General features: G+C 52.4%; 5 protein-coding genes across 8 annotated transcripts; 3 read left to right on the top strand and 2 right to left on the bottom strand.

The window, feature by feature from the left end:
- The first annotated feature begins 1,317 nt into the window (after positions 1 to 1,317).
- Positions 1,318 to 7,923, top strand: CCDC142 (coiled-coil domain containing 142). Of its 3 annotated transcripts, none has more exons than XM_043918445.1 (9): positions 1,318 to 2,822; positions 3,121 to 3,207; positions 3,286 to 3,435; positions 3,571 to 3,701; positions 3,772 to 3,885; positions 6,732 to 6,816; positions 7,038 to 7,215; positions 7,339 to 7,538; positions 7,670 to 7,923. In XM_043918445.1, the coding sequence occupies exons 1-9, from the start codon at positions 1,754 to 1,756 to the stop codon at positions 7,921 to 7,923; spliced, it is 2,268 nt and encodes a 755-aa protein (XP_043774380.1). In that variant the 5' UTR covers positions 1,318 to 1,753. The 3 variants fall into 3 exon arrangements, with proteins under 3 accessions (XP_043774380.1, XP_043774381.1, XP_043774379.1); XM_043918444.1 differs by having other exon boundaries at positions 1,327 to 2,822; positions 6,732 to 6,846; XM_043918446.1 differs by lacking the exon at positions 3,121 to 3,207 and having other exon boundaries at positions 1,325 to 2,822; positions 6,732 to 6,846.
- Positions 7,924 to 8,898: 975 nt separating this feature from the next.
- On the top strand, positions 8,899 to 10,212 carry MRPL53 (mitochondrial ribosomal protein L53). Its single transcript, XM_043918447.1, has 3 exons — positions 8,899 to 9,092; positions 9,191 to 9,303; positions 9,394 to 10,212. Exons 1-3 carry the CDS (start codon positions 9,001 to 9,003, stop codon positions 9,525 to 9,527), a joined length of 339 nt encoding a protein of 112 aa, XP_043774382.1. The 5' UTR covers positions 8,899 to 9,000; the 3' UTR covers positions 9,528 to 10,212.
- Positions 10,213 to 13,476: 3,264 nt separating this feature from the next.
- MOGS (mannosyl-oligosaccharide glucosidase) lies at positions 13,477 to 17,211 on the top strand. Its single transcript, XM_043918440.1, has 4 exons — positions 13,477 to 13,972; positions 14,152 to 14,378; positions 14,824 to 15,020; positions 15,258 to 17,211. Exons 1-4 carry the CDS (start codon positions 13,633 to 13,635, stop codon positions 16,999 to 17,001), a joined length of 2,508 nt encoding a protein of 835 aa, XP_043774375.1. The 5' UTR covers positions 13,477 to 13,632; the 3' UTR covers positions 17,002 to 17,211.
- A 176-nt stretch (positions 17,212 to 17,387) lies between these two features.
- Positions 17,388 to 20,040, bottom strand: WBP1 (WW domain binding protein 1). 2 transcript variants are annotated; one of them, XM_043918443.1, is made up of 5 exons: positions 19,571 to 20,040; positions 19,141 to 19,242; positions 18,515 to 18,617; positions 18,219 to 18,395; positions 17,388 to 18,049 (listed from the first exon to the last, which is right to left on the bottom strand). In XM_043918443.1, exons 1-5 carry the CDS (start codon positions 19,637 to 19,639, stop codon positions 17,589 to 17,591), a joined length of 912 nt encoding a protein of 303 aa, XP_043774378.1. In that variant the 5' UTR covers positions 19,640 to 20,040; the 3' UTR covers positions 17,388 to 17,588. The 2 variants fall into 2 exon arrangements, with proteins under 2 accessions (XP_043774378.1, XP_043774377.1); XM_043918442.1 differs by lacking the exon at positions 19,141 to 19,242 and having other exon boundaries at positions 19,571 to 19,931.
- Positions 20,041 to 20,304: 264 nt separating this feature from the next.
- Positions 20,305 to 23,088, bottom strand: INO80B (INO80 complex subunit B). Its single transcript, XM_043918441.1, has 5 exons — positions 22,952 to 23,088; positions 22,539 to 22,731; positions 22,208 to 22,326; positions 21,868 to 22,037; positions 20,305 to 20,926 (listed from the first exon to the last, which is right to left on the bottom strand). Exons 1-5 carry the CDS (start codon positions 23,058 to 23,060, stop codon positions 20,396 to 20,398), a joined length of 1,122 nt encoding a protein of 373 aa, XP_043774376.1. The 5' UTR covers positions 23,061 to 23,088; the 3' UTR covers positions 20,305 to 20,395.
- Between the last annotated feature and the right edge of the window lie 397 nt (positions 23,089 to 23,485).

The following is a 23,485-nucleotide window of genomic DNA, read 5'->3' as shown; positions in this document are numbered from 1 at the left end:
GAGGGATTTTTGTCTGTTGGGCTTACTGCTTTCTTCCCAGTGCCTAGAGCAGTGTGCAGCACATAGTTGGTGCTCAATAAGTGTATGCTGAAGGAGCAAAGATGGGTGAGGCGGCTACTGTAATTGAGATTCAGCCAGGAGCTGGGCCTGAAAAACCCAGTGTGATCTGGGGAGTTTGGACTCTGTCTTGTTAGTGATGCAAGTGGATCTGATCTAGGGATCTAGGGAGTGAAATGCTCAAATGAAAGAGAACTGGGGAAAGAGATGAATCTAGGCGTGAAATGTTTAGTCAGCAGGTCATTGCAACTGTTTAAGTCAGAAAGAATGAATTCTTGAACCCGTGGCTGCAGAAGCAGGACTGGAAATAGTGGGTTTGACCCAAAAGACACTTCAGAAATAAACTGATGACACAAATGAAGGAAAGGAAAAGGGAGGAATATGGAGAATGGTTCTCAGATTTCTGAATGAAGCAGCTGGAAGGAAGTTTGTGTGGTTAATCAAGATTAGAGGAAATGCAGTGAATCTGCAAAGATGATGAATTAACTTCTGGACTTGTTGCTTTCTGAGATAAACGGGAAGTGGTTGGAAGTACGGCTTCTCAGTGCTCCCAAATCTGATCCCGTCCCTCCCGTCAGTAACCCTACCACCTACTTCAGGACATCCAAACCCATGTGCCACTCTTTCAAGCCACTTGCGGTCCTCTTTCTCACCTCTTCTCTCAAACCCCTAACTAAGGCCTCACTTCAGTTAAGTTCTCCTTAAGGTTTCTTTGCTTTAGTGTCTTTGTTCCTTCCGTTCATAATATCTTTCCCCAAGCAGCTCCTTGTTGTTTAGTCACTAAGTAATGTCTGACTCCTGTGTGACCCCATGGACTGTAACCCGCCAGGTTCCTCTGTCCGTGGGATTTCCCAGACAAGAATACAGGAGCGGGTTGCCATTTCCTTCTCTGGGGGATCTTCCCCATCCAGGGATTGAACCCACGTCTCCTGCGTTGGCAGGTGGGTTCTTTATCACTGAACCATCCCCAATCCTCAACCCTCCTCTGCCCAATCCTGCCCTCTTCAAGCATTTATCACCGCCGAGTTGTCCCTGGCTCCCCACCCTCCCTCCACTTGCATCGCGCTGCTTGACAGTAAGCCCCAGAGTCACTCCTCTCCAAAGACCCGGGAGAGCGCCGCAGGACAGCCAGGGGATTCCCATGGAGTCCTTTTTACCTCGGCGGCGCCTCAGCCCTCAGGACGGAATACCCCGCAGTGTTTGGAGACAGCAGCGACCACCAGCGGGCAGCCAGGCCTCAGAGGAAAGCCTACAGGAAACTAAAGCGGCAGCGCGTCGGCAGGCTTCGGGGTAGACGAGTCGGAGCCTCTGCCCGCCTCGCGAAGCACAAAATCCCACTGAAAACAGATCCAAGTGGAGCCCTCCTGGACCCCCTCTGGACTGGTCTCACCTGTTTGCCTAACTTGATTAGCCCCACAGTCTTCGGAATCGGCGCCATCCCCGTCAACAGTGACGCGAGAATGAAAGACAGTAGGGTATTTGATAACGGCCAAGGGCGAAGTGAGACGGCGTACGCAGCCATCTTTGTCGAGGGCGGAAGCATGCGCTTACGGAGCGCCAGAGAGTCCATCACGGCCCCGGAGGCACCCTGGCAAGAGTTGAAGGCTCCGGGGATAGGGCGGAGCCGCCGCTGTGGCGGGCGTTGGGCAGTGCGGGGTGGTGGGAATCGTTAGGCTGGTTCCGGACACGGTGTCCCATGGCCCAAGCGTCTCGCTCTGGTGGCCTGCTGCCTCCGCTGGCTGCCGTGCCGCCGTCACGGGCGCAGCCCCGGGGCGCCGAGGAGGAGCAGTGGCAGAGAAAGCGGGCAGGCGCTCTCCGCGGGGACGTTCGTGGCTGGCCGGGGCTGCCGGTTGCCCGGAGCACCCTCTGCCTGGGTCCTCGGCCTGACGGGGCTCCGAAAGAGCGGCCGAGGGGGGCAGCGCCGGCGGACGCAGGAGAGCGCAGTGAGTCTGGCGCTGTAGACTGGGGGCGGGAGCTGGCACCTGGCGGCCTGATTCCTCCGGCGCTCCGGCGTCTCAGGGCTGTGTTGCTGCGGCTGCAGCGCGAGCGGGAGCAGCTCCTCCAAGCGCGGGATTGCGCCTTCCACCTACAGGCGGCCGTGCGCCTCCTGAGGATCCTGAGTCCCGGCGCTCCATCTCCCAGCCACCGCCCCTTGCTTCAGCTGTGCCGCGACCTGCTACAGCACCTTTCCGGAGGGGCGGTCCTGCGAAGCAGCCTTCTGGAGACGCCCCACCCGCTACTCCTGGCACGCCCCGTCGGACTAGCAGCCCAGCGCTTGGATGCTACAGTCGAGATGCGGCTTCGGGCTCTGGGCCGGGCGCCCGCCACCCCAGCCCTGTCGTCCCAACTCGCCAACCTGCTGCTGACACTTACGGCGTACCACCAGCTGCAGGGGAAAGCCTTGAGCCAAGTCCCAGTATCAGCGCGCCCATATCCCCCCGGCCGTGTGCTCCGCCTCCTGACGGGGGAGCGGGGTTGCCAGGTGGCAGGTTGGCTGGATGAGGCGCTCAGGGGATCTGGCTTGAGGGACCAGCTCCTCAGACGGTGCCAAGAGGAGCGGGAGCTGTTGCCTGGGCTACTGGGCCTGTTGGGTGGCGTCGCGGGTTCAGCCAGCGGTGAACTGGGGCTTGGAGGGGCCGGAGCCTTGTGGAGCCAGTACTGGACCCTGCTGTGGGCAGCCTGTGCTCAGAGCCTGGACTTAAGTCTAGGACCCTGGAGGGACCCCAGGGCAGCGGCACAGCAGCTGAGTCAGGCACTGGGTCAGGGTGAGTGATGGGCCTGGGTGGGTGTTTGGGAAGGCTGGAGTCTTTTACTTCCGTATTCACCTCACTCACCTGCCACCAGACTACAAAAGCAGGTCCTTTAGAACGACCATCCCCCACCCCACCCAACCCCTGGGGGTTCAGGTTATAAGCTTCTTAGCTTTGAAGGCAAGGTCTTGCTTTCCATGCCAGCCTTGAGTCTTGGGAGAAACTTCCCCTCTTCCCCCATCATTGAGTGGGGGCAGTGGCTGTGGAAAAGAGAGACCTTGTTTTCAGGCTCCAGAGTCATTTCTCCCACTAGCATCACTGCCTCAGGAGTGTGAGAAGGAGCTGGCTTCTTTGTGTCGCAACCTAATTCATCAGTCTCTTATTTGGAGCTGGGATCAAGGTGAGGAGGAAGGGGTAATGGCAGTGAGACAAGCCCCAGATTGCCCCTTCCTTATCAAACCATACCTCTCATCTTCAGGCTTCTGCCAGGTCTTGGGATCTGCTAGTGGAAATCAGAGCAGCCTTCCCTCATCCTCTTGTACCACCCAACTTTTACAACAGCTCTTCCCTCCTCTCTTGGATGCCCTTCGGGAGCCCAAATCAGGACTGCTCCTCTGCGGGCAGCCAGGTGAGACAAGGTGCTGGGGATGGGGGATAGGAAAACACTGAGGATACCCCCTTTATTCCTTATTCTGTTCTGAAACCTGCCTCTTCCCAAAGGTGCTCCATATCCCTTCAGATACTCTGTCCCTCCTCTCCCCAGGTCCCGCACCCCTTGCCCTGGGGCTCTGTACCCTGCAGACTGCCTTGCTCTGGTTTTGGAGCACAGCTCAGCAGCATCTGGCAGCATGGGCCCCAGGTTCCTTCCTGCTCCTGATCCAGAAGGAATTACCTGTGAGTAGCTAGGGAACAGGAGGGGAGCATCCTGCGTTGGGCTCAGAGCTCACTCTTGTTTCTGTCAAAGCCTCTACTGCAGGAGGCAGAAACTTTGTCTCTCCTGGCCTCAGAGGAAAGCTTGGCTCTGAATGTGGAGCAGCAGCTGGGCCTGGAGATCCGGAAGCTAACTGTGCAGATCCAGGTAAGGAGAGGCAACAGCTTGGGGGTTGGTGAGGTGGTTGTGATGGTGGGAGAACAACTCTAGTGCCTTGGAATTGCCACTGAATGTATCTTTTCTTATGAGAACTACTACTAAATCCACTTTTTGTCCTCTCATTATGGAAAATTTTTTAAAAATACAGAAGTAGAAGAGCATAATGGACCTCCATATTCCTACCACTGAGGCTTTAATAACAATCAATCCATAATCAATTTCTTTCATTTGTATATCTAAACCCCCGTCAGGCTCTCCTGTTTTGACTTTAACAGCCACTGATGATCACTGTCTCTATCCATTATTAGAGGGTGCAAGGTGGTGACATTCTAATTCTGTCATCCTTTCTTCACTATAAGTCAGATTACTCTTACGAAATGAAACTTTAAAATTTTTAATTTACTTGTTTGGCTGAGTCTTAGTTGTAGCATGTGCAATCCTCATTGAAGTATGTGACATCTTTCATTGTGCATGGGCGCCAGAGTGTGGGGGCTCAGGTGCCCTCTGCATGTGGGATCTAAGTTCCCTGACCAGGAACTGAACCAGGGTCCCCTGCATTGGAAAGTGGATTCAACCACTGGACCACCTGGGAAGTCCCAAGTGAAACTTGCCTCAAAAATTATTTGGCTACTTTGAAGTATATTTCGTAGAGAATATGCAAGATAAATGATTGACTTTATTTACTTGTTTTCGATAGGATGTTTCTTTTTTTTGTAAAAGTACAACTTGTATTTTTATTAAAACCAAAATATTATTCTAGAAGGCTTGTGATGAAAAAATAGCACTTTAGTTGCCTCCACCTCGACTTCTAATCCCTGTTCTCAGTGGTGATTTTCATTCATTCTTGGCTGTTTCTTCTAATACTTTATTATTTTCCTCTAAATTTATGAACTAAACTCCTATACTTCTATTTAAATTGTTCTCTACCTTACACTCTATCTGTTCCTATTGTGGATGATGTCTCTGCTTTTTGTTTTCTCTTCCTGCCCAGATGTCTCCTCTTTGCCCTGAACAGAAGCACGGTTGTGGAGTTTAGTCCCTGTCCCTCTGCTCCTTCTCTCTGCACCAAGGCGCTGTGAACCCTCACAGTTTAGCCCTAACCCACCATCTGCATCTACCTGTTGGGCATTTCTACATCAGTTTATCAGTTTACTCCATGTCCTCTTTCAATTCAACATGTCCCAGAACAGGCTCTTCATGAGTAGGGTTGGACAGTGATGATTGTGGGAGCTCTGGGGAGGGAAGGCTTTGGTGGGCATGTAGTAACAGAAGCTCCATACAGGGCCTATGGCTCAAGCTGGTGGATGGGTAGCCTCAGAGGAGCAGCAGGGGTTACTGGAGGTGGGTAGTTCATAGTTCCTTGGGGGAGTAGTGGGGAGATGGCCTGACCAAAGCAAAACCTCCCTTTGTGTGTGTGTGCATGTACATGGGCACATACTTGCCCTAGCATGCACATGTCAAGGGTAGGGGCGGAGGATTGTGGAGGAGTAGGTTGTCATCAAGATGTGGAGGGCAGTGAACACCAGCCCACAGATTTTAGACTTTATCTCATAAGTGATAGGGAGCTGTTGTAAGCTGTAAGTGATAAGAGTTTGATCCAGCGATAGCAGTCAATAAAAAGGAAGCGGAGAGACATAATGTAAGAAAGGTCCAGCTCTTGGTAGTTGCAGAGAGGAGAGAGCAAACGGGGCCGGGGCAGTGTGCTCACCATGTGACCCGAACGCCGTCGCGTTTCATGCCTTGCGCCACTGCTGGGTCTGTTCTGGGCTTTCAACTACATACAGCACTGGGATGAAAAAGAATGATCAGATGTGAATTTTCTCCTCAGCTGGACTGTAACGTCTCAGAAAAAACTGTCTCATAGTGTGACCTTGTATTTCCTGAGTGCTGAGTACAGAATTTCCTAACAAATGTCAGTTGACAAAAGGGTAACATTTTTATCATATATAAGGGAGAAAGGAGTTCTGGTGTTTGGACTAAGAGAAGAGTTTGGATTTAGATAGGCTGTTGTCAGGATATGTATCAGGAGCCACAGGGGCCCTCCCCCACCAAGTCTGCCCACCCCCGCCCCCCAACCCAGTCCCATCCTCTCTTCAGGCATACAGTCACTTTTTCTTTAGACCTGCCACTACACACCCCAATTCTTGGGGTTCTTCTCCAAGATGGGCTGTAGATACCTCTCTCTCTTTGCTGTCTTCTTCCCCACCCAAAAACAAAACCTATCAAACCAGAGAAATCAAACCAGTACAGGGACTTTTTCTTGCTTTATGGGTTATAATGCTTTGGAGAAATAGAAGTGGCTATAAAGAATATTCAGCGTGAGGACATTACAAAGGTTCCTGAATCTCAGAAACTTATATTCATTGCTCCTGATCTACAAGCAGTTCTTGCCTTCCTTTTATAGATGACAGAAGATTGTACAATTTGCTTTTCTCTTTTCAGCCGCTGCCTGTCTACAGATCATGCAGACCCCTCTCTGTAGCATTTGCTTTTGAACATTGGTGGTAGTGAGGGTGTCTCCATTTTTTTCCTATTAATGTTCCTATGGAATAAAATTAACCTGGAGGATATCCATTTTCTAAACCAAGCTGAGGAGAGCAGGGTAATCTTAGGGCAGTTGTCCATAATCTTTTCTCAGTCCAGGCCTTTGGAAAACTCAGTAAAAGCTATAGCATCTCTCCTCAGAAAATGCCCAAACCCATACAATTATGCATACAATTCTCTTCTGGGGCTTTATGGATGCCAGGTTAAACACCTCAGATTTAGAAGAGCATATGCCTTGACAAACCCCTCACAGATAAGCAAGCCCTTTTACATTTTCCTTATCACCACAGCTCCTGCCTGAAGAGTCACTAAGTCTCTTTTTTCAAGAATGTCATAAACAAGCCACACAGGACTTCGAACTCCACATGCCACGGGGTCGGTACTGGCGGCATCGTCTATGTCCTGGTAACTCCTCATCTCGGCATTCCCTAAGGCTTCCCGGGGTAACAGTGTCCAAGCCCCTCCATGTCCTTGAGGGGCTCCACCTCTGTGTCTCCAACCTTGTCCTCACCTTCTTTGCCACCCTGAATCCTCCATTAGGGGCTGAGGGGGTCTCCCTAACCTCATATCCTGTCCCTTCTCTTTTCTCACTCCAGAGCTTCCCAGCATTCCTAGTGAGTATGCTGGGTTAGTGGTCCGCAGGGTACTGGAGCCTGTGTTGCAAGGACTGCACGGACTGCCACCCCAAGCCCAGGCCCCTGCCCTGAGCCAGGCGCTGACCGCCATCCTGGGTGCCTGGCTTGACCACATCCTCTCTCATGGGATCCGGTTCAGGTGAGAAGAAAAGAAGGAAGTGGCCGGGCGATGAACAGAACTGAAGAAGGGAGGGGAATGGTGGGGAAGAGCAGTTTGGAGAGGCAGGAGGGTCAGGTGGTCACACTGTACCTTGGCCTTCAGCCTGCAGGGGGCGCTGCAGCTCAGACAAGACTTTGGAGTGGTCAGGGACTTGCTGGAGGAGGAGCGGTGGGGCCTGTCCCCAGAACTTCGCCAGACTCTGTTCATGCTCAGCATCTTCCAGCGGCTGGATGGGGCCCTGCTGTGTCTGTTGCAGCAGCCCCTGCCCAAGACTCAAGTCCGTAGGGGGCTTCCCCGTTGCTGTAAGTCACTCTCCCTCCCCAAAACCAGGCTCTCTTCGCCCCTAGCTCATTATTCATAACCCATCCCCATCCTCAATCTGGCTTTAGTGTCCCCCTTGCTAGCCACCTGCCTTCCACTCCTGCCTTACCAGGTGCATGTAATGAGGTTCAGACCATGGAATTGCCCAGCAGCAGCCTCAACAGCCTGGAGAGCTTGGAGCCCCCTCTTCGGCCTGGAGTATTTCCAACCCAGACAGCTCAGCTGCTAAGCACACTGTGGGGAGGACCTAGCCCTGAGGCTTACCTGGTAGGAAACCAGGAGGCCTGGCTTGCCCTGAGGCAGCACCAGCATCCTCGCTGGCACTTATCTTTTCTTTCCTGCCTGGGGACCAGTTCTGAATCCTAAGGCCCCTCATCAGAATCCAGTCAGAGCTCCCCATCTCTGTCTGCAAAAGCCCAGACATTTAGAAATGCAAATTTAAAAGCTTAATTGGGAGCTTGGAAGAAAGCATATCTGAGAACCACAAGCTACACAGAGCCTGGACTTGAAAAGCTAAACCAAGATCACTACAATTGCCTGGAATCCAGAGTAAAGGTCATGACCACAGCTTGAAACCCGGAGGTCAGCATCCTTGGGAGGCTCGGGCACAGTTCTCCATCAGTAAAGACATCTCAAGGCTAGACGCTAGCAGCTAAATCCTGGGAGTAAGACTTCAGGGTTGGATCCCAGGAGAAATGGGAAAAGCAAAAGAAAGCAGGGAGCCTAGATGTCACTTCCTCTTAAATCCCAGGAGCCAGGCTAAACACAAGACAGGTTGGGACACTACTATAAAGCAATTCCTCGGGAACCACAGAGGTGGAAATTCTACACTTATATCAGTCCCCACGGCCTATGTTACAGCACCCTGTATGCCCCTCCTCATTACTGTTTTTAGTCATTTAAGAATAGTGGGCTGTAGAGCCTTCACGTGTAAGCTTTAGCTATTCCAGAGTCCACACATTTAATCTGAAATTACCTGAGTGGGGATTACCCTCCGGTAGGTTTATAATCCCTGTGGTGGTAGTGCCCTCCCCTTGGAAGGGACCAGAATTTAAGACGGTGTTAACCTAGATCTAGCACAGCAGGGTGCAGATAGGGAGACGCTGCAGAAGGCGTGTCATCCGAGTCAGGAGCAAACGGCTTTCGCATTATTCATTGCCTTCACCATGGTACAAGAGGGCTATTGATGTCAGGTAGTATTTATTGAGCGCGTACTTTGGGCCCTCCATACCCTGTGCCGAAACCGTCTCTCTCCTTCCTGGCGTTCCTCCTCTTCTCGGCTGGGGAGCCCAGGGCGGCGGCTTGGGGCACCAGCACCGCCAACCCAGGCGGAGAATCCGCACCGAGCGGAGGTCCGTGACTGCGGAAGTGCGGCGCGGCTCACAGACTCTCGCACTAGAGACACTTCCGCCAGCCAAGAGTCCTTCCGGGGCGGGTGTCACCATGGCGGCGGCCTTGGCTCGGCTCGGACTCCGCTCGGTCAAACAGGTTCGGGTTCAGTTCTGCCCCTTCGAGAAGAACGTGGAATCGACGAGGTACGAGGGGCAGCCGTGCAGACGCGGAGGGGCACGCCTCCCTCCCGCTGGGGATGTAGTCCCTTCTGCCCGGCGCTCACGCCGTTTTCTCACCGCAGGACCTTTCTCCAGGCGGTGAGCAGCGAGAAAGTTCGCTGCACGAACCTCAACTGCTCAGTGATTGCTGACGTGAGGCACGACGGCTCCGAGCCTTGCGTGGACGTGCTGTTCGGTGGGTCTAGTTGGGAGTCGGGGGGGGGAGTCGCGAGCCCTCGGCCCTGGCCCCGCAGTCCTAGTGCCTGACTCGTGATTTTCCCTCCAGGAGACGGCCATCGCTTGATTATGCGCGGCACTCACCTGACCGCCCGGGAAATGCTCACTGCTTTCGCCTCCCACATCCAGGCCAGGGGCGTGGCGGCGAGCGGGGACAAGCAGAGCGCCAGTACCGGGCGCTGACAGCACAGAAGAGACCAATCCGGTTTTAACCTAAGACTGCTAGGGACACTTATTTAAGAAGAACTTAATTACTGAAATCACTATCTGGAGGGCCACAGAACGCCAAAAAAAGAAAAGAGGCCTGTGACTACAAACCTAACCAGTGTTTCTGGGACGAGAAAAGATGGGAGGGGTGCGGACAAATTTGAATTTATTTCAGTTTCTTACCATCACTCACTGCTTAGCCCTTTTGAATTTGGCTTCTCCTTCCACTATTCAAGGTACCTCTTACTCTTATTAGAAATGCTGTTTTCTCAGTCCTCATCTTTCCATTTCAGTAGCATTTGCCGTTCTTAATTCACTCCTTGTGGAACTTCTCTTCCTCTCGGTGCCTTGTCCTCTCTTAACCATAAAAGTGTACTACTCTCCTTTCTCTTATTTTTGGGGCATCCTGTCTTCTGTCATGACTTGAACTATCCTCTTGGGTTAAATCCTACATTTCTGTTTGGCTCTAATCTTAAATTCTGTGCTATATAGTCAGGGTACCTACTACCAGTTTTCTCCAAATTCCAGCAACACTCTTTGTCTAAAATAAAACTGATAATCTTGTATACTGTCAATAATGATCCTTGAACAACAGCAGGTTTGAACTGCAGGGGTGCTCCTATATGCCTGTTTTTAAAATAAATACTACATTACTACGTGATCTGTGGTTGTTTGAATCTGCAGTTGTGAAATCATGGATGCTGCCTGTAAAGTTATCCCCCCCTTCTCAACACTAAAGGAGTGGAGCCTCTAACTCCCTTCCCCACCCCCATTGTTTTAGAGTCAACTGTACTTGCCTCCTCTTCTGACTTCCTTATTCCTTTAAAAGGCACTTCGTCTGCTCAGCCTCCTGAGCTGGAAACCACAGCTTTATTTCTGGTTCTGCCCACTCCCTTTCCCTGCATATTCAGTCAGTAAGTTCAGAATATTTTGTCTTAAACAAAATCTCCTGAAATGTTCTCTCCATTACCATTCATGCTCCTGTATTATTGCTGTATTCTCACCTGGTCTCCTTTTTTCCTAACCATTTTCGTTCCTTAATTTTATCTTTCCAAAGCATTGGTTTTATGTCTTACTACTACTTGTTTCTGGAAAAGGAAATGGCAACCCACGCCAGTATTCTTGCTTGGAGAATTCCATGGACAGAAGAGCCTGGTGGGCTACGGTCCATGGGGTTACAAAGAGTTAGACACGACTGAGTGACTGACTGACTTTCACTACTTGTTTCAGAGAACAGTGCCTAAACTGTTTTTCATGCTAGGTTACGGCTGTGGATCATGAAGTCAATTTAGCGGGTTAAATCAACCTTTAGAAAAACAGTAAAATAGAATAAAAGTGTCAGAGTGCATGGCACATGGACTGGGAAGTATTCTTTAAGAAACCTAAGTTTTAAGTATATAATCATGAATATAGTTATATAAAGTGTGTGGATGTGTATTTACTTGCATGTACTTGGTTGCAGTATAGAATTATTTCTTACCATAGGTTGTAAGAAAAAATGCTTGATAGCCACTGGTTTAATGTTATAGTGAATAACTATAGTGAATAACTATAATAATAATAGTGAATAACTTCAGAATGTTCAGCCATGCAATCAAGAATCTCTGGACACTGGCTGCTATGAACTTTGCCAAATATATCCTACTACCACATTACTATAGTACTTCTCTGCTTAAAACTGTGATATCTTCAAAGGACTGGTTTTCTCTCCTCTCCCTTTAAAGAAAAACTATCAGGAGACAATCAAGTGTAGTAAAAACCAGAATGCCTGGGATTGAAATCCTAAGCTTTTCCCTTAAGTAGCTATGTAACTTTGGACACATTACTTAGTGCCTATTTCCTTGTTTGTAAAATGGGGATAATAGTACTACCTCATAGAACTGTTGAGAGGATTAAGTGAACTGATATCTGGGACTTCCCTAACAGTCCAGTGATTAAGACTCTGTGCTTCCACCACAGAGGACACTGGTTCAATCCCTGGTCTGGGAACTAAGATCCCCACATGCAAATAAGTAAATAGATGTCTGTAAACTGCCTGGAAGATTGGGTGAGCGTAACATAAGCATCTAAGAGGCCTTATGCTACAAGCCTCTATATAGTGATGAAAGGATACTGACTACCTAGATTTGCATTCTCCACGCCCATGGTTAACTTATCTTCCACCTGATAAGCGACTCTGATCTGTACACATACAGAAGGCTCAGACATTGCTGTAAGCGTGGACTGGCTGCTGGCACTGTGCTTCTAGATTGTGAACTTGAGGCTGGGACCCTTTTCTGTGTCACCAACACTCTGCTTAGTGCCTGATAACGCAGTGTGCAATAAACATGTGTTGAATTTACAGATATTTAGCATTAACCTTCTGACTTGACCTGATTATTATTACTGAGAGTCAAGGATGAATAGTGAAATTCAGGTGTGTGCTAAGTGCTAAAGTACAGAAGTGGACCAGGTGCAGTGGTAGCAGGAAAGGACCAACCATGCGATTTGGTCAGGAGGTGATTGTTCAGGAGGAAAAAGTGCCGCTGGAGGGCAGGGCCAGAGGTCAGATTACAGTGAAGTAAGTGAGCATGCAGCATCAATATAATTAAAGTTAGGATGGTAGGTGTGATAATAGCTAGAATAACATAAATGTGGATTAGGGTTTTTTTAGAGGATGATAGAAATTTGTACTTTATGAAAACACCTTTTATGCTGAGCTGTTGGTGAGAAGTAACTATGAATCTAAGTGGCATTTCTGAACCATCATCAAATGTAACCTTGGGACTTATTCAGTGGGCCACTGAATAACTGGTGGGCCAGTGGTCGATTCCTTGCTCCTGAGGCAGGGGGCCTGGGTTCGATCCCTGGTCAAAGAACTAGATACTACATGCAGCAACTAAGAGTTTGCATGCTGCAAGTAAGACCTGGTACAACCAAATAATTTTTTTTCCCCTAAAGCCCTCTTACAAGAAAAAATAAAAAGAGTAGGGCTTCCCTCATGGTCCAGTGGTTAAGAATCCACCTTGGAATGCAAGGGACTCGGATTCAATCCTTGGTCTGGGAAGATCTCACATGCCCCAGCCAGCTAAGCCCTTGCACCACAACTACTACTGAGCCTGCACTTCAGAGCCCCAGCTGCACAATAAGAGAAGCCAGAGCAGTGAGAACCCATGCATCACGATGAAGAGTAGCCCCTACTCACAACTAGAGAAAACCCATGTGCAGCAAGGAAGACCCACTACAGCCAAAAAGACATTTTTTTTTTTTTTTTAAAGTAACCTTGACTCTTACGTCAACATCAGGTGCAGATGCCACCTTTTTGCTACAGCCTTCCCTGACCTGGACATGAGCAATCTTTCCCCTAAGCACCTTTGCTTCTTGGGTTGTAGAAAAGGCTTAAAAAAAAAAAAAAGTATACACAGCACCATTATGGTCCTTTTAGGGTTCATCTAAATTAAGAACCCTAGACTGGAGATGCCACAGCAAAAGTCAGAGGGAGGCTTAAAGACACTACTGGGAAAGATGCTCTTGTATCCACTGCATTTCACTAGGAAAGAAGGCATAGGTATGTCGACAATATGGTGCAGTCTGATTCAGATACACCTAGGTTCCAAGCTAGCCACGTAGCTCTGTGGCCAGGGCCAGCTTATTGAACTTTCTAGGCCACGATTTTCAGCCACCAGACTGGGGCGCTGTGGGGAGAGGCTAAAAGTAAAACTGGATGGGGTCTCAGGCTCTTAATATATAAAATTCACTAAAAGGGGAAAAAAGACAAATGTGAGGCTGGTTTTTCCTACTAGCCTGTGAACTCTGAGAAGGTCAAATAAACGCTAATCCAGTGGACACAGCTCAGAACGCCCACCGCCGAGATCAACCCTACGCCACAAGGGCGACAGCCTTTCCGGGTCGTGGAGCTTAACCTGACGTGGCGGGGCGGGACTTCCGGGAGGAGGCGGAAGTCGAGCTGTAGGCACCGGCCGGCAGGGGCAGCTGACACATCGGTGGTAGCCCCCGGCGCCTCGCAAGGCTAGGAGGCAAAGCAGGCCCGGGCTCTGTTGCCATCTTCCCGGGTCCCCGCGACGACGATTTCTGTGCAAGGATGGCTCGGGGCGAGCGGCGGCGCCGCGGAGCGCCGGCAGACGGAGCGCGCACGGCAGAGAGGGCGGCTCGGGGAGGCCCCGCACGGCGGGATGGCCGGGGCGGCAGGGCTGGGGGCGCGGCTCTGGCGGTAGTGGTCCTGTCTCTGGCCCTGGGCCTGTCCGGTCGCTGGTTTCTGCCGTGGTACCGTGCGCGGCGGGCTGTCATGCTGCACTCCGCGCCGCCGGCGCTGCCTCCGGACTCTTCCAGCCCTACCGTGGCTCCGGACCTCTTCTGGGGCACCTACCGCCCTCACGTCTACTTCGGCATGAAGACCCGAAGCCCGCAGCCCCTCCTCACCGGTAACCTGGACCCGGGGCGGGCAGGCAGGCGGGCATTTAATCTGGGAGCCCTAGCTTCGCGCCAGATCAAGGGTGGTGAGGAGTGGTTCAGGAGAGTTATGAGGAGGGATGACCCTTGAAGTAATCGGCGACCCAGAGGGACAAGAGCTCTCTGACTTACGTGGCCATTCTACCCCCAGGACTGATGTGGGCGCAGCAAGGCACCACCCCAGGGACCCCTAAGCTCAGGCACACGTGTGAGCAGGGGGACGGCGTGGGTCCCTATGGCTGGGAGTTCCACGACGGTGTCTCCTTCGGGCGGCAACACATCCAGGATGGGGCCTTAAGGCTCACCACTGAGTTCGTCAAGAGGCCTGGGGGTCAGCACGGAGGGGACTGGAGCTGGAGAGTGACTGTAGAGCCTCAGGTCAGGGCACTCAGGACACCCCTCCCCCAGTCCAGCCTTCCTCCACCCTTTCTTTGCCGCCTGCAAATGCAGGATAAAGTGGGGGTAAACAGAAGGGGCTCTGAGTTTGCTGCTTGCCTTAAACACTTGCCTGTATGACCATCTTTTTTTTCTGAGTCTTGGTTTTCTTGTCTAAACTGTAAATAAAAATAGCACCTAATTCACAGAATTGTTAAGGATTAAAGGAAATACCAGTAATATGTAGAGTTCGCCCAGTACATGGCACAGAAGTACTATTATTTCCCAGAGCTGCGCATAGCTCTTTATCCCACTGGTGCTTCCTCTCAGTGACCCTTGACAGTGCTAGATGTATGTTCTCCCCGGCCGTCCCCCTCCCTAAGGCTGCTTCTCAGGGGAAGGCCTGCTAACCTCATGCTGTGTTTTTCTCTCCGCATTGGCCACCCAGGCCTCAGGGACCTCTGCCCGCCCTCTGGTGTCCCTGTTCTTCTATGTGGTAACAGACGGCAAAGAAGTCCTTGTGCCAGAGGTTGGGGCTAAGGGGCAGCTGAAGTTCATCAGTGGGCACACCAGTGAGCTTGGTGACTTCCGCTTTACACTTCTGGCACCAACCAGTCCAGGAGATACCACCCCCAAGTATGGCAGGTAACTGGGGGAAGAGCATATGGGATGGCGGGAGGGGTGGTATGGATGCTGACTTAGTCTGATTTCCATCTCCTCAACCCTACTCTCTTTTCACCAGGCATTTCCCTTCTCACTAGGCCCCATGTTCCCTGCATCTCCAAGACCCTCCCATCCTGACTCCTCATCACGTCGTTTCTCTTTATAATCCTCACCGCTTCCTCCTGCATAATATTTCCTGTTTATCTTCTTCCTTTCAAGCTACAACGTCTTCTGGTCCTCCAATCCAGGGCTTCCCTTGCTGACAGAGATGGTGAAGAGTCGCCTAAATCACTGGTTTCAGCATCAGCCCCCCGGGGCTTCCCCTGAACGCTACCTCGGCTTGCCAGGATCTCTGAAGTGGGACAACAGAGGCCCGAGTGGGCAAGGACAGGGACAAGGGCAGTTTTTGATACAACAGGTGACACTGAAAGTCCCCTTTTCTGTGGAGTTGGTGTTTGAATCAGGCAGTGCCCGGACAGGAGGCAGCCAAGCCCCAGAGCAGCTGGCAGGCCGCCTGCTGACCCACACCCTGGAAAGCCATGCTGAAGCCTTTAGAGAGCGCTTTGAAAAGACCTTCCGGCTAAAGGAGAAGGGCCTGAGCCCTGAGGAGCAGGCTTTGGGTCAGGCTGCCCTCAGTGGCCTTCTTGGTGGGATTGGCTACTTCTATGGACAGGGTCTGGTGTTGCCAGACATGGAGGTTGAGGGGTCTGAGCAGAAGGTGGACCCAGTCCTCTTTCCATCTGTCCCTCTTTTCACAGCAGTGCCCTCTCGGTCATTCTTCCCAAGAGGCTTCCTTTGGGATGAGGGCTTTCACCAGCTGGTGATCCAACGGTGGGATCCCCGGCTCACCCGGGAAGCCATAGGCCACTGGCTGGGGCTGCTTAATGCTGACGGCTGGATTGGGCGGGAGCAGGTGCTGGGGGATGAGGCCCGAGCCCGGGTGCCTTCAGAGTTCCTGGTGCAAAGGACAGCCCATGCCAACCCTCCAACTCTGCTTTTGCCTGTAGCCCACATGCTAGACAGTGGTGACCCTGCCGACTTGGCCTTCCTCCGCAGGGCCTTCCCTCGCCTGCATGCCTGGTTCTCCTGGCTTCATCACAGCCAGGCAGGGCCAGTGCCACTATCTTACCGCTGGCGCGGCCGGGACCCAGCCTTGCCAACCCTACTAAACCCCAAGACGCTGCCTTCGGGCCTGGATGACTACCCCCGGGCGTCACACCCTTCGGCCAGTGAGCGGCACCTGGATCTGTGGTGCTGGGTGGCCCTAGGTTCCCGTGTGCTGATGCGGCTAGCCAAGCAGTTGGGAGAGGCTGAGGCGGCTGCAGAGCTGGGCCCACTGGCTGCCTCCCTGGAAGCAGAGGAGAGCCTGGATGAGCTGCATTGGGCCCCAGAGCTAGGAGTCTTTGCAGACTTTGGGAACCATACAAAAGCGGTGCAGCTGAAGCCTCGGCCCCCTCAGGGGCTGATGCGGGTGGTGGGCCGGCCCCACCCTCACTTACAGTTTGTGGATGCCTTGGGCTACGTCAGTCTTTTCCCCTTTCTGCTGCGGCTGCTGGACCCCAATTCACCTCGCCTTGGACCCATGCTGGATGTTCTAGCTGATCGGCGTCAACTCTGGAGCCCCTTTGGTTTGCGCTCTCTTGCAGCATCCAGCCCCTTTTACAGCCAGCGCAATTCAGAGCATGATCCTCCCTACTGGCGAGGGGCTGTGTGGCTCAATGTCAACTACCTGGCACTGGGGGCTCTGCACTACTACGGGCATCTGGAGGGTCCCCACCAGGCCCGTGCTGCCAGGCTCCACAGAGAGCTCCGCGCCAATCTGGTGGGCAATGTGAGACGGCAGTACCAGGCCACAGGCTTCCTGTGGGAGCAGTACAGCGACCAGGATGGGCGAGGCATGGGCTGCCGCCCTTTCCAGGGCTGGACCAGCCTTGTCCTACTGGCCATGGCTGAAGACTACTGAAGGGGGAGCGTGGGAGGAGAAGCCAGCCCGCTTATTCCATTCTGGACTAGAGGGACAGGTCTCTCACTTCTGCCCCTAGCTGGCAGATACCAGTGCTTCAAACCCTCCTCAGCTCATCTCAGGTGTCTCCTAACTGACATCCCACATAGCCCTGGGGTGAATGTGAATTCAGAGTCTATTTTTCTAAATAAATGGGAAAACCATGCCAGACTCCATTGCTTTTGCCAGCTTTGCCTCACCAAGAGGTCTTAACTCAGTCCAGGCCTTAGGGCTGCTCTCCTTCAGAGAAGGTGGAAAAAGTGGCCACTGACTGTCCCTGCCAAACCTAGTCAGGTCAAGTGCAATGCAGTCAGCCGAGCACTAGTCCACCCAAATCCACAAGCAGCTGCTTCACATCTCTTTAATGAGATCAAAGGCTCCTGGGTATGTCTTGGGGGATAGAGCTCGCACAGTCCCCCAAACACTGCCCTTCTCAGGACTCCAGCCTTTTCAGATTCTAGAAGGGCAGGGAGAGGCCAAGAACCCAGGGAGTTGGAAACAGGGCTTTCTGGTGGGCAGGTAACCCACCCCACGCCTCCCAAAATTGCTTATGGGATGTCCCCTTCACTGGAAGCCAGCCCCGCAGGAGAGACTTGGGGTGCTGGATTTAGGGGCCATGCACAAGGGGACTGGTCCTCCACCTCTCGTAGGGTGGCACTAACCCTAGCCTCCTTGACTGGCTCACCCTCGCTGGAGTCAGGACAAGGGCAGAGCTCAATACCTGAGTCACCAGTCAGGCGGCGATAGCGGCAGGAGGGGGGTGTGGGGGCAGGGCTCACTCCTGCCCCAAGCTCACCCTCCTGATGAGGAGGGGCACTCTGGTGGGAGGAAACATCTTCCACATTTGTTCCCTCATGGTGGGCAGGACAGCTGGAAGCGGAGGAGCAGCAGGTGCATTGACTGGAAGCCGACGAGGGGCAGCTTGTGGCTGCAGTGTAAGGAGGTGGCGGTGTGCCTGGGCGGTGAACCACATCCTCATAGGCTGGGGGTTTGAAGGCGCTGAGGAGGCCTGCAGGAAAGAATGGTATGGTTGATAGAAGGCAACCAGGGGTGGGGTGGTGGTGTCTTTCCTATGAGGGAAAAGTGTGCTTTGAAATCTCTGAAAAGGGAGTGTGGAATGAAGCAAACCTCCTGGTTTGGGAGGGACCACTGCGAGGCCAGAGCCTCAAGTCACTCACGAAGGTCAAGCAGTGAGCCAGCAGGGACAGGGCCAGCCCCATGGCATGCCCCATGGTAGGCCAACAAGTTGATCTCACGCTGCCGCTGCTGCTGCTGCAGCCGGAGTTTAGCTCGTCGATGGCGGAAGGCGCAACAGCAGCTAAAGAGAATGAGGACAGTCCAGAGCAGCCAGAACCCTGCAGGAGGCGAGGAGGAAGAGACTTAGATACCTCCTATGCAGAGAAGGGTCCTTGAAGGCTGAAGTCCAAAGGCGGGTGGGCAGAAGAACAAAAGAAGAGCCCCCTTGAAGACTCACACCAGAGCTCATAGTAGTACGTGCAGCAGCCAGTCTCCCCACAGCAGTGACCACTCTCACAGAGGTAGGGCTGGTTGTTCACTCCCGGGCACAGCTCTCGAAGCTGGGAGCAAGGAAGCACTTAAAACCAAGGGAGATTACAGCCCAAGGCACTGTCCACCCCCACCCCCTGCATACACATACACAAGCCCATCCTGTGTGCCAAGTTAGCTCAGAAATCTATGGGGAGAGGAAAAAGTGATACTCAGAGTGTTCAAATATCCGAAGGGCTGCTAGCATGTAAGAAGATTTGGAATAGCAAGAATCAGTCTAGAGACTAACATGCAAGGTGTGGGCATACAAAAAGGCAGATTTCAGCTCTGCATATAGGAGACTTCCCTCACATTCAAGCCTGGCTCCCAAGGGTGTTTAATGTTAAGGGAGTGTTTTGGCAGAAGTCAGAAGACTGGGCTATCTCAAAGTCTCAGACAATGGGTAAGAGGTTTAGGTAATTTCCAAAGCTGTTTTCATTGTCATTCCCTGTGGTCTGCCAATCCCCACTCCTAAGCTGGATCTTTCCACCCCTGGGTCTCAGGCTTCCTAGGGTAGAGGAGGAGCAATATGAGACCCAGAGCAGGGTTCCCAACCAGATGGGATTGCTGTGGATGATAAAGGATGGCATCCACGGCGTGATTCTGGGTTCCATCTCTTCTCCAAATTGCTCCCTCAAGAGAAGACGCTGCCAGACTCTGTTGTGACAATAGGCACATAGAAAAACATCACAAGTAATTGTTGCAAGACAGAAGGAACCTCCCTGGGGCCTCACTATGCCTCTGGTCACTGGAGAGCCACTGCAAGCCTCCACTGCAGCTAAGGGATGGGATCTATGAAGCTGCAGGCAAAAGTCAACAGCACCTACATTACAAAGTTTACACAGAGTAGAAGGGCCATATCTAGGAATTTCACAGTACCTTTGGCTCCGAGAGTTCCTCCGCCACCCGCCAAAAGGCGGGGGCAAGGAATGGGGAAGGAGAAATAAATGGCTGTCGTGATAGGCTTTTGGAGCTGTTGGGATACCTGCTGTTGCCGCACCCGAAGTGCCCCCCAGGCCTCCTCGCTGCCGTTCCCGCCGGTAGCCCGAGCCATGCCTCCACCTACAGCTCCCTGAAGACCACAGTCTCCTCTACCGCCAGCTGCCCCGCCCCTGCCACCTCTGCCTCCACCGCCATGGTCCCTGCCCGGCCCATCTTCGCTGCCGCCACCATCACTCTGCGACCGGACCTTCCATCCAGCGAGAGCTCTGCCAACTAGCACCCAGGTTGTTCCGTCCCACCAATCCGCATCACCCTCGGACAGATGGGCCAATAGGAAAGACCACAGGCTTCTCCCTGTGACCAATCTACAGCAGCACGTCCGCCACTCTCCCAGACAACAGGAGCTTGCACAGACAAAGAGTGGGGAAGGTTCGACCCCGGCTGTGACTGACAGCGACAACAGCCAATACGGACAACAGAACAGGGTTTGCGTTATTAACCAATGAACGGCCGCCCGGGACAGCAAAGTTCCCGCTGACTGGCTTGAGCCCTATTTTCTGGATGACGCCAAACGCTTGACCGCGCCAGGTAATCCCAGTAGGAGCGGCGGAGTCCCGAGAGTCTGCTGGAGTCTGGGTGGGCGCGGACCGGCTACCATTCTAGGGCCTGGTGGACGTTTCCCGGCGCCAGTGCAAGCAGCGGGCGGGGGGAAGGGGGCAATCTGTGTGTATGGGGAATTGGCCTACCCATACTCCATCCCCCCCAATTCTGTACAAGTCAAGGCACAGGATGAAATTTAATAAAATGGGGAGGACACTGAAAACAAGGGTCAGAGGAGAAGGCTCAGAGTCCAGGTTGGATGAGGGCCTTAAGTAGCCAGAAGTGGGGACCCGGGGCCCTCAGGCCCACCTAGCCGCATCTGCAAATTGATGCGGTAGCACTGAAGGCTGCAGAGTGCCTGGCCCGTGCGCGAGCAGGCATAGCGGCGTGGATGGGGACAGCCGGGGACAGAGCATCGAGGAGGCGGGCCAGATGGGGATGGCCGCTGAGACACAGGCGCGGGGGCAGGGACGCCAGGCGGGAAGGAAAGGGTGGAACCCTGTGCCCCGCTGCTGTAGCGCACCATGGGGGCTGGGGCCACGGCCCGCCCTCCCCGCCGCTCGCCCCGTGAGGCCCCTCGGCCTCCCCGCCCACTGGGCGCCGCAGTCTTGGTGAGGCGCTCAATAGTCTGGTTCTTGTGCTCCTCGGCCCGCCGAGCTGCCTGCAGCCGCCTCTTCCGTGCCCGCTCCTCACGCTTCAGCAGCATTTCTTCGGTGAGAGCGGGGGCCGGGCAGCCCCCAGCCACAGGTAGTGACAGCATCGGGGAAGGCTGACTTCGAGCCTTCTGCAGCAGAGCTCGCTAGGGAGATATGGAGATGTCAGCAAATAGAGAAGTGAGTTCCGCCAGAACGAGGGAGGGGGAAGTGGGGACATGGAAAGCAGGGTCTTGAGGAGCAGGCCTTGAGAAAAGAGTCCAATGAGCACAGTCTCCAGGAGCCTTTCATATTGCCTCCTCTCAGGTCTCCAGACTTTCAGCGTTAGATCCCTGACCCTCAAGGACAAATGCTTTAGTAACGTTACCTTCCTGCCCTGAGTCCCAAAACTCTGTACTAGTTCTCTGGAGGCCTTTTTGTTGTTTTCAATCTTTGAATCCCAATGGATAGCATCAACTGGATAATTGCTCAAGTCAAAAAGTCAGGGTTAGCCTTGCTTCCTTCCTTCCCCCAACAAGTGTCTGTTTCCTAAATATATCCAGAATCCATCTGGTTTCTGCAACTCATTTCACCTTGGTTCAAGCCACCACCATCTCTTACCTGACTACTTCCATAGCTTCCTATCTGGTCTTGTTTCTATCGTTTACCACCACTAAGAAGCCAAAGTAATCTACTGAAATATAAACCAAACATATCACTTCTCTGCATACCACCGTTTTGTCATAGTCACATTTATTCTTCTCCTTGACCGTGATTAGGCATGTTCTGCTCTCAGGGTCTTTGCCCCTGCTGGTCTCTCTGCCTGGAAAGCTTCTCTGGTATTGGAAACATGATATTTTTAGAGAGGTCTTTCCAGACTACCCTATCTAATGTTGTTTGTTTTCTACTTTCTATTTCATCACCCTATTTTTGTTATAAACATTCCAGTTTTTCAAAATTATTTACTACACAATACTAGCTCCATGAAGACAGAAACCTTGTCTGTCTTTTCTCCACTGCTGATATCCCTGCTGCCTTGCAAAGTTCTCCAGACAGGCAAAGTTCTCAGTATCAGTTTCGCAAACGAATAAAGAATGAACCTACTTACCTGTCGAGCAGTGAGCAGCCGTTCATTGATCTCCTTCTTGAGATCTCCATTATCGTCCAGCTCCCCCTTCTCCAAGGCATCCAGCCACCTCTGTTCTTCCTCTTCCTCCTGCCCTCCTAACCCCCCAGACAGGTCCCGCAGTGGGGAGGGGGACAGATTACTGTCTTCATCTGGAAAGTAAAGTTGGAGAGCTAAAAGTAGAATTGTTCAGATTGGGAACCTTAATTTGTCCAAGTTAATACTGGGACGCGCAAAATTCTCACCTTCCTTAGAACGAACCCTCTTCCCTTAACCAGGTATAATGAGAAACCCAGTTTCCCCACCTCTAGATCCTTCTCACCCAGCCAGGCACGGTACTGCTCAAGGGGGACTCCTTCCACAGGTTCCTCTTCATTGTCCACAACCATAAGGGGAGAGGGTGAGCGAGGACCTTCAGGGATCACAGTGAAGGTAGGAACACTGCAGAGAAGCAACCACTCTGTAAGCTGAGCAACTGTCTCCTGCTCAGTACATCGTCTTCCCTACGCCCTCTTGGGTTCTAGCTACATTAACCTGGGCCCTGAAGTCACAGCATCCATTCTCTGTCTTCTGAAAACTGCAGCCAGTTTCTCCTTCTGTCTCTGCCTGCTTCTAAAGTCCCCCAAGTAAAACCTCGGCTCTCTTGGCCTTACCTCTTGGTCCCCAAGACCTGCCCGCCCAACTTGATTTTGAGTTTGAGCTGGGGCTTGGCAGGAGACTGCTGCGTTGGCCCAACCTCCTCTTCCTGGTAGTGTTTTTTCTTGTGTTTCTTCTTGTGTTTCTTGTGCTTTTTCTTGTGCACTCCGTGGCCGTGACCACCCGCTAGACTCAACTCCAGGGCTTCCCCTGCAGAAGGAGAGCCTGTCAAAGATGTATGGGAGCGGGGCAAGAAAAGCCCAGTACCCCGAAGGGTCCTATAGTCCCCGCAGTATTCTGGTATTACCATAACAACAGCCCCGCCTTTTTGCTTCCCACCTGTGGCGAAGTACCCGGGGGAAGCTCAAAGGATCAAGAAAGAGACTGCTTTTATGCGAAGGCCTAACTTGCCTTATGGATCCACGCTTACCAGGCTCAGGGGCCTCCATAGCCCCAGAGGTGCTCCCGCGCCGCCACAGCTTACTCATGAGGCCCTGCAAGGAAAGGGGGCTGTAAATAGTCGAAACACATTCAGACATACCTTTTCCGCCCCGCGGAAGAACTTATCCCAGCAAATAACAGGGTACTTCCGGTGCATAGGAACCATGTTTGTGCGGGGCACGCTTTGCGACTAAAATCCTCCGGGAGAAACAAGGGTCCTTCCTACAATAGTTCCGGGCTCTTTGAGGCCGAGGGGGTTTTCCGCTTTCTCCGCAGCCCCACAATCGATATACGAACTCAGCGCCCGAGATTCAATTATTATTACACGCAAGCGTTTTGAACGTATCTGTATGTTCCGGGACCAAATTCGGGGCTAGGCTATGATAATACAAAGATAAATATGAATACTCCTCTCTGCCTTTAACGAGCTTACAGTTTGGTGGAGGAGAACTTAACATAACTATTTCAGCAAAAGGAGGGCTTAACAGCACAAGTGCCCTACAAGGAGGGCAGATGGTATTTA

The sequence above is a fragment of the Cervus elaphus genome, chromosome 11, assembly GCF_910594005.1.
Source record: "Cervus elaphus chromosome 11, mCerEla1.1, whole genome shotgun sequence".
In the NCBI taxonomy this organism is placed as follows: Eukaryota; Metazoa; Chordata; class Mammalia; order Artiodactyla; family Cervidae; genus Cervus; species Cervus elaphus.
Note: the sequence above shows the minus strand (reverse complement) of the source record. Positions and strands in the feature narration are given on the sequence as shown.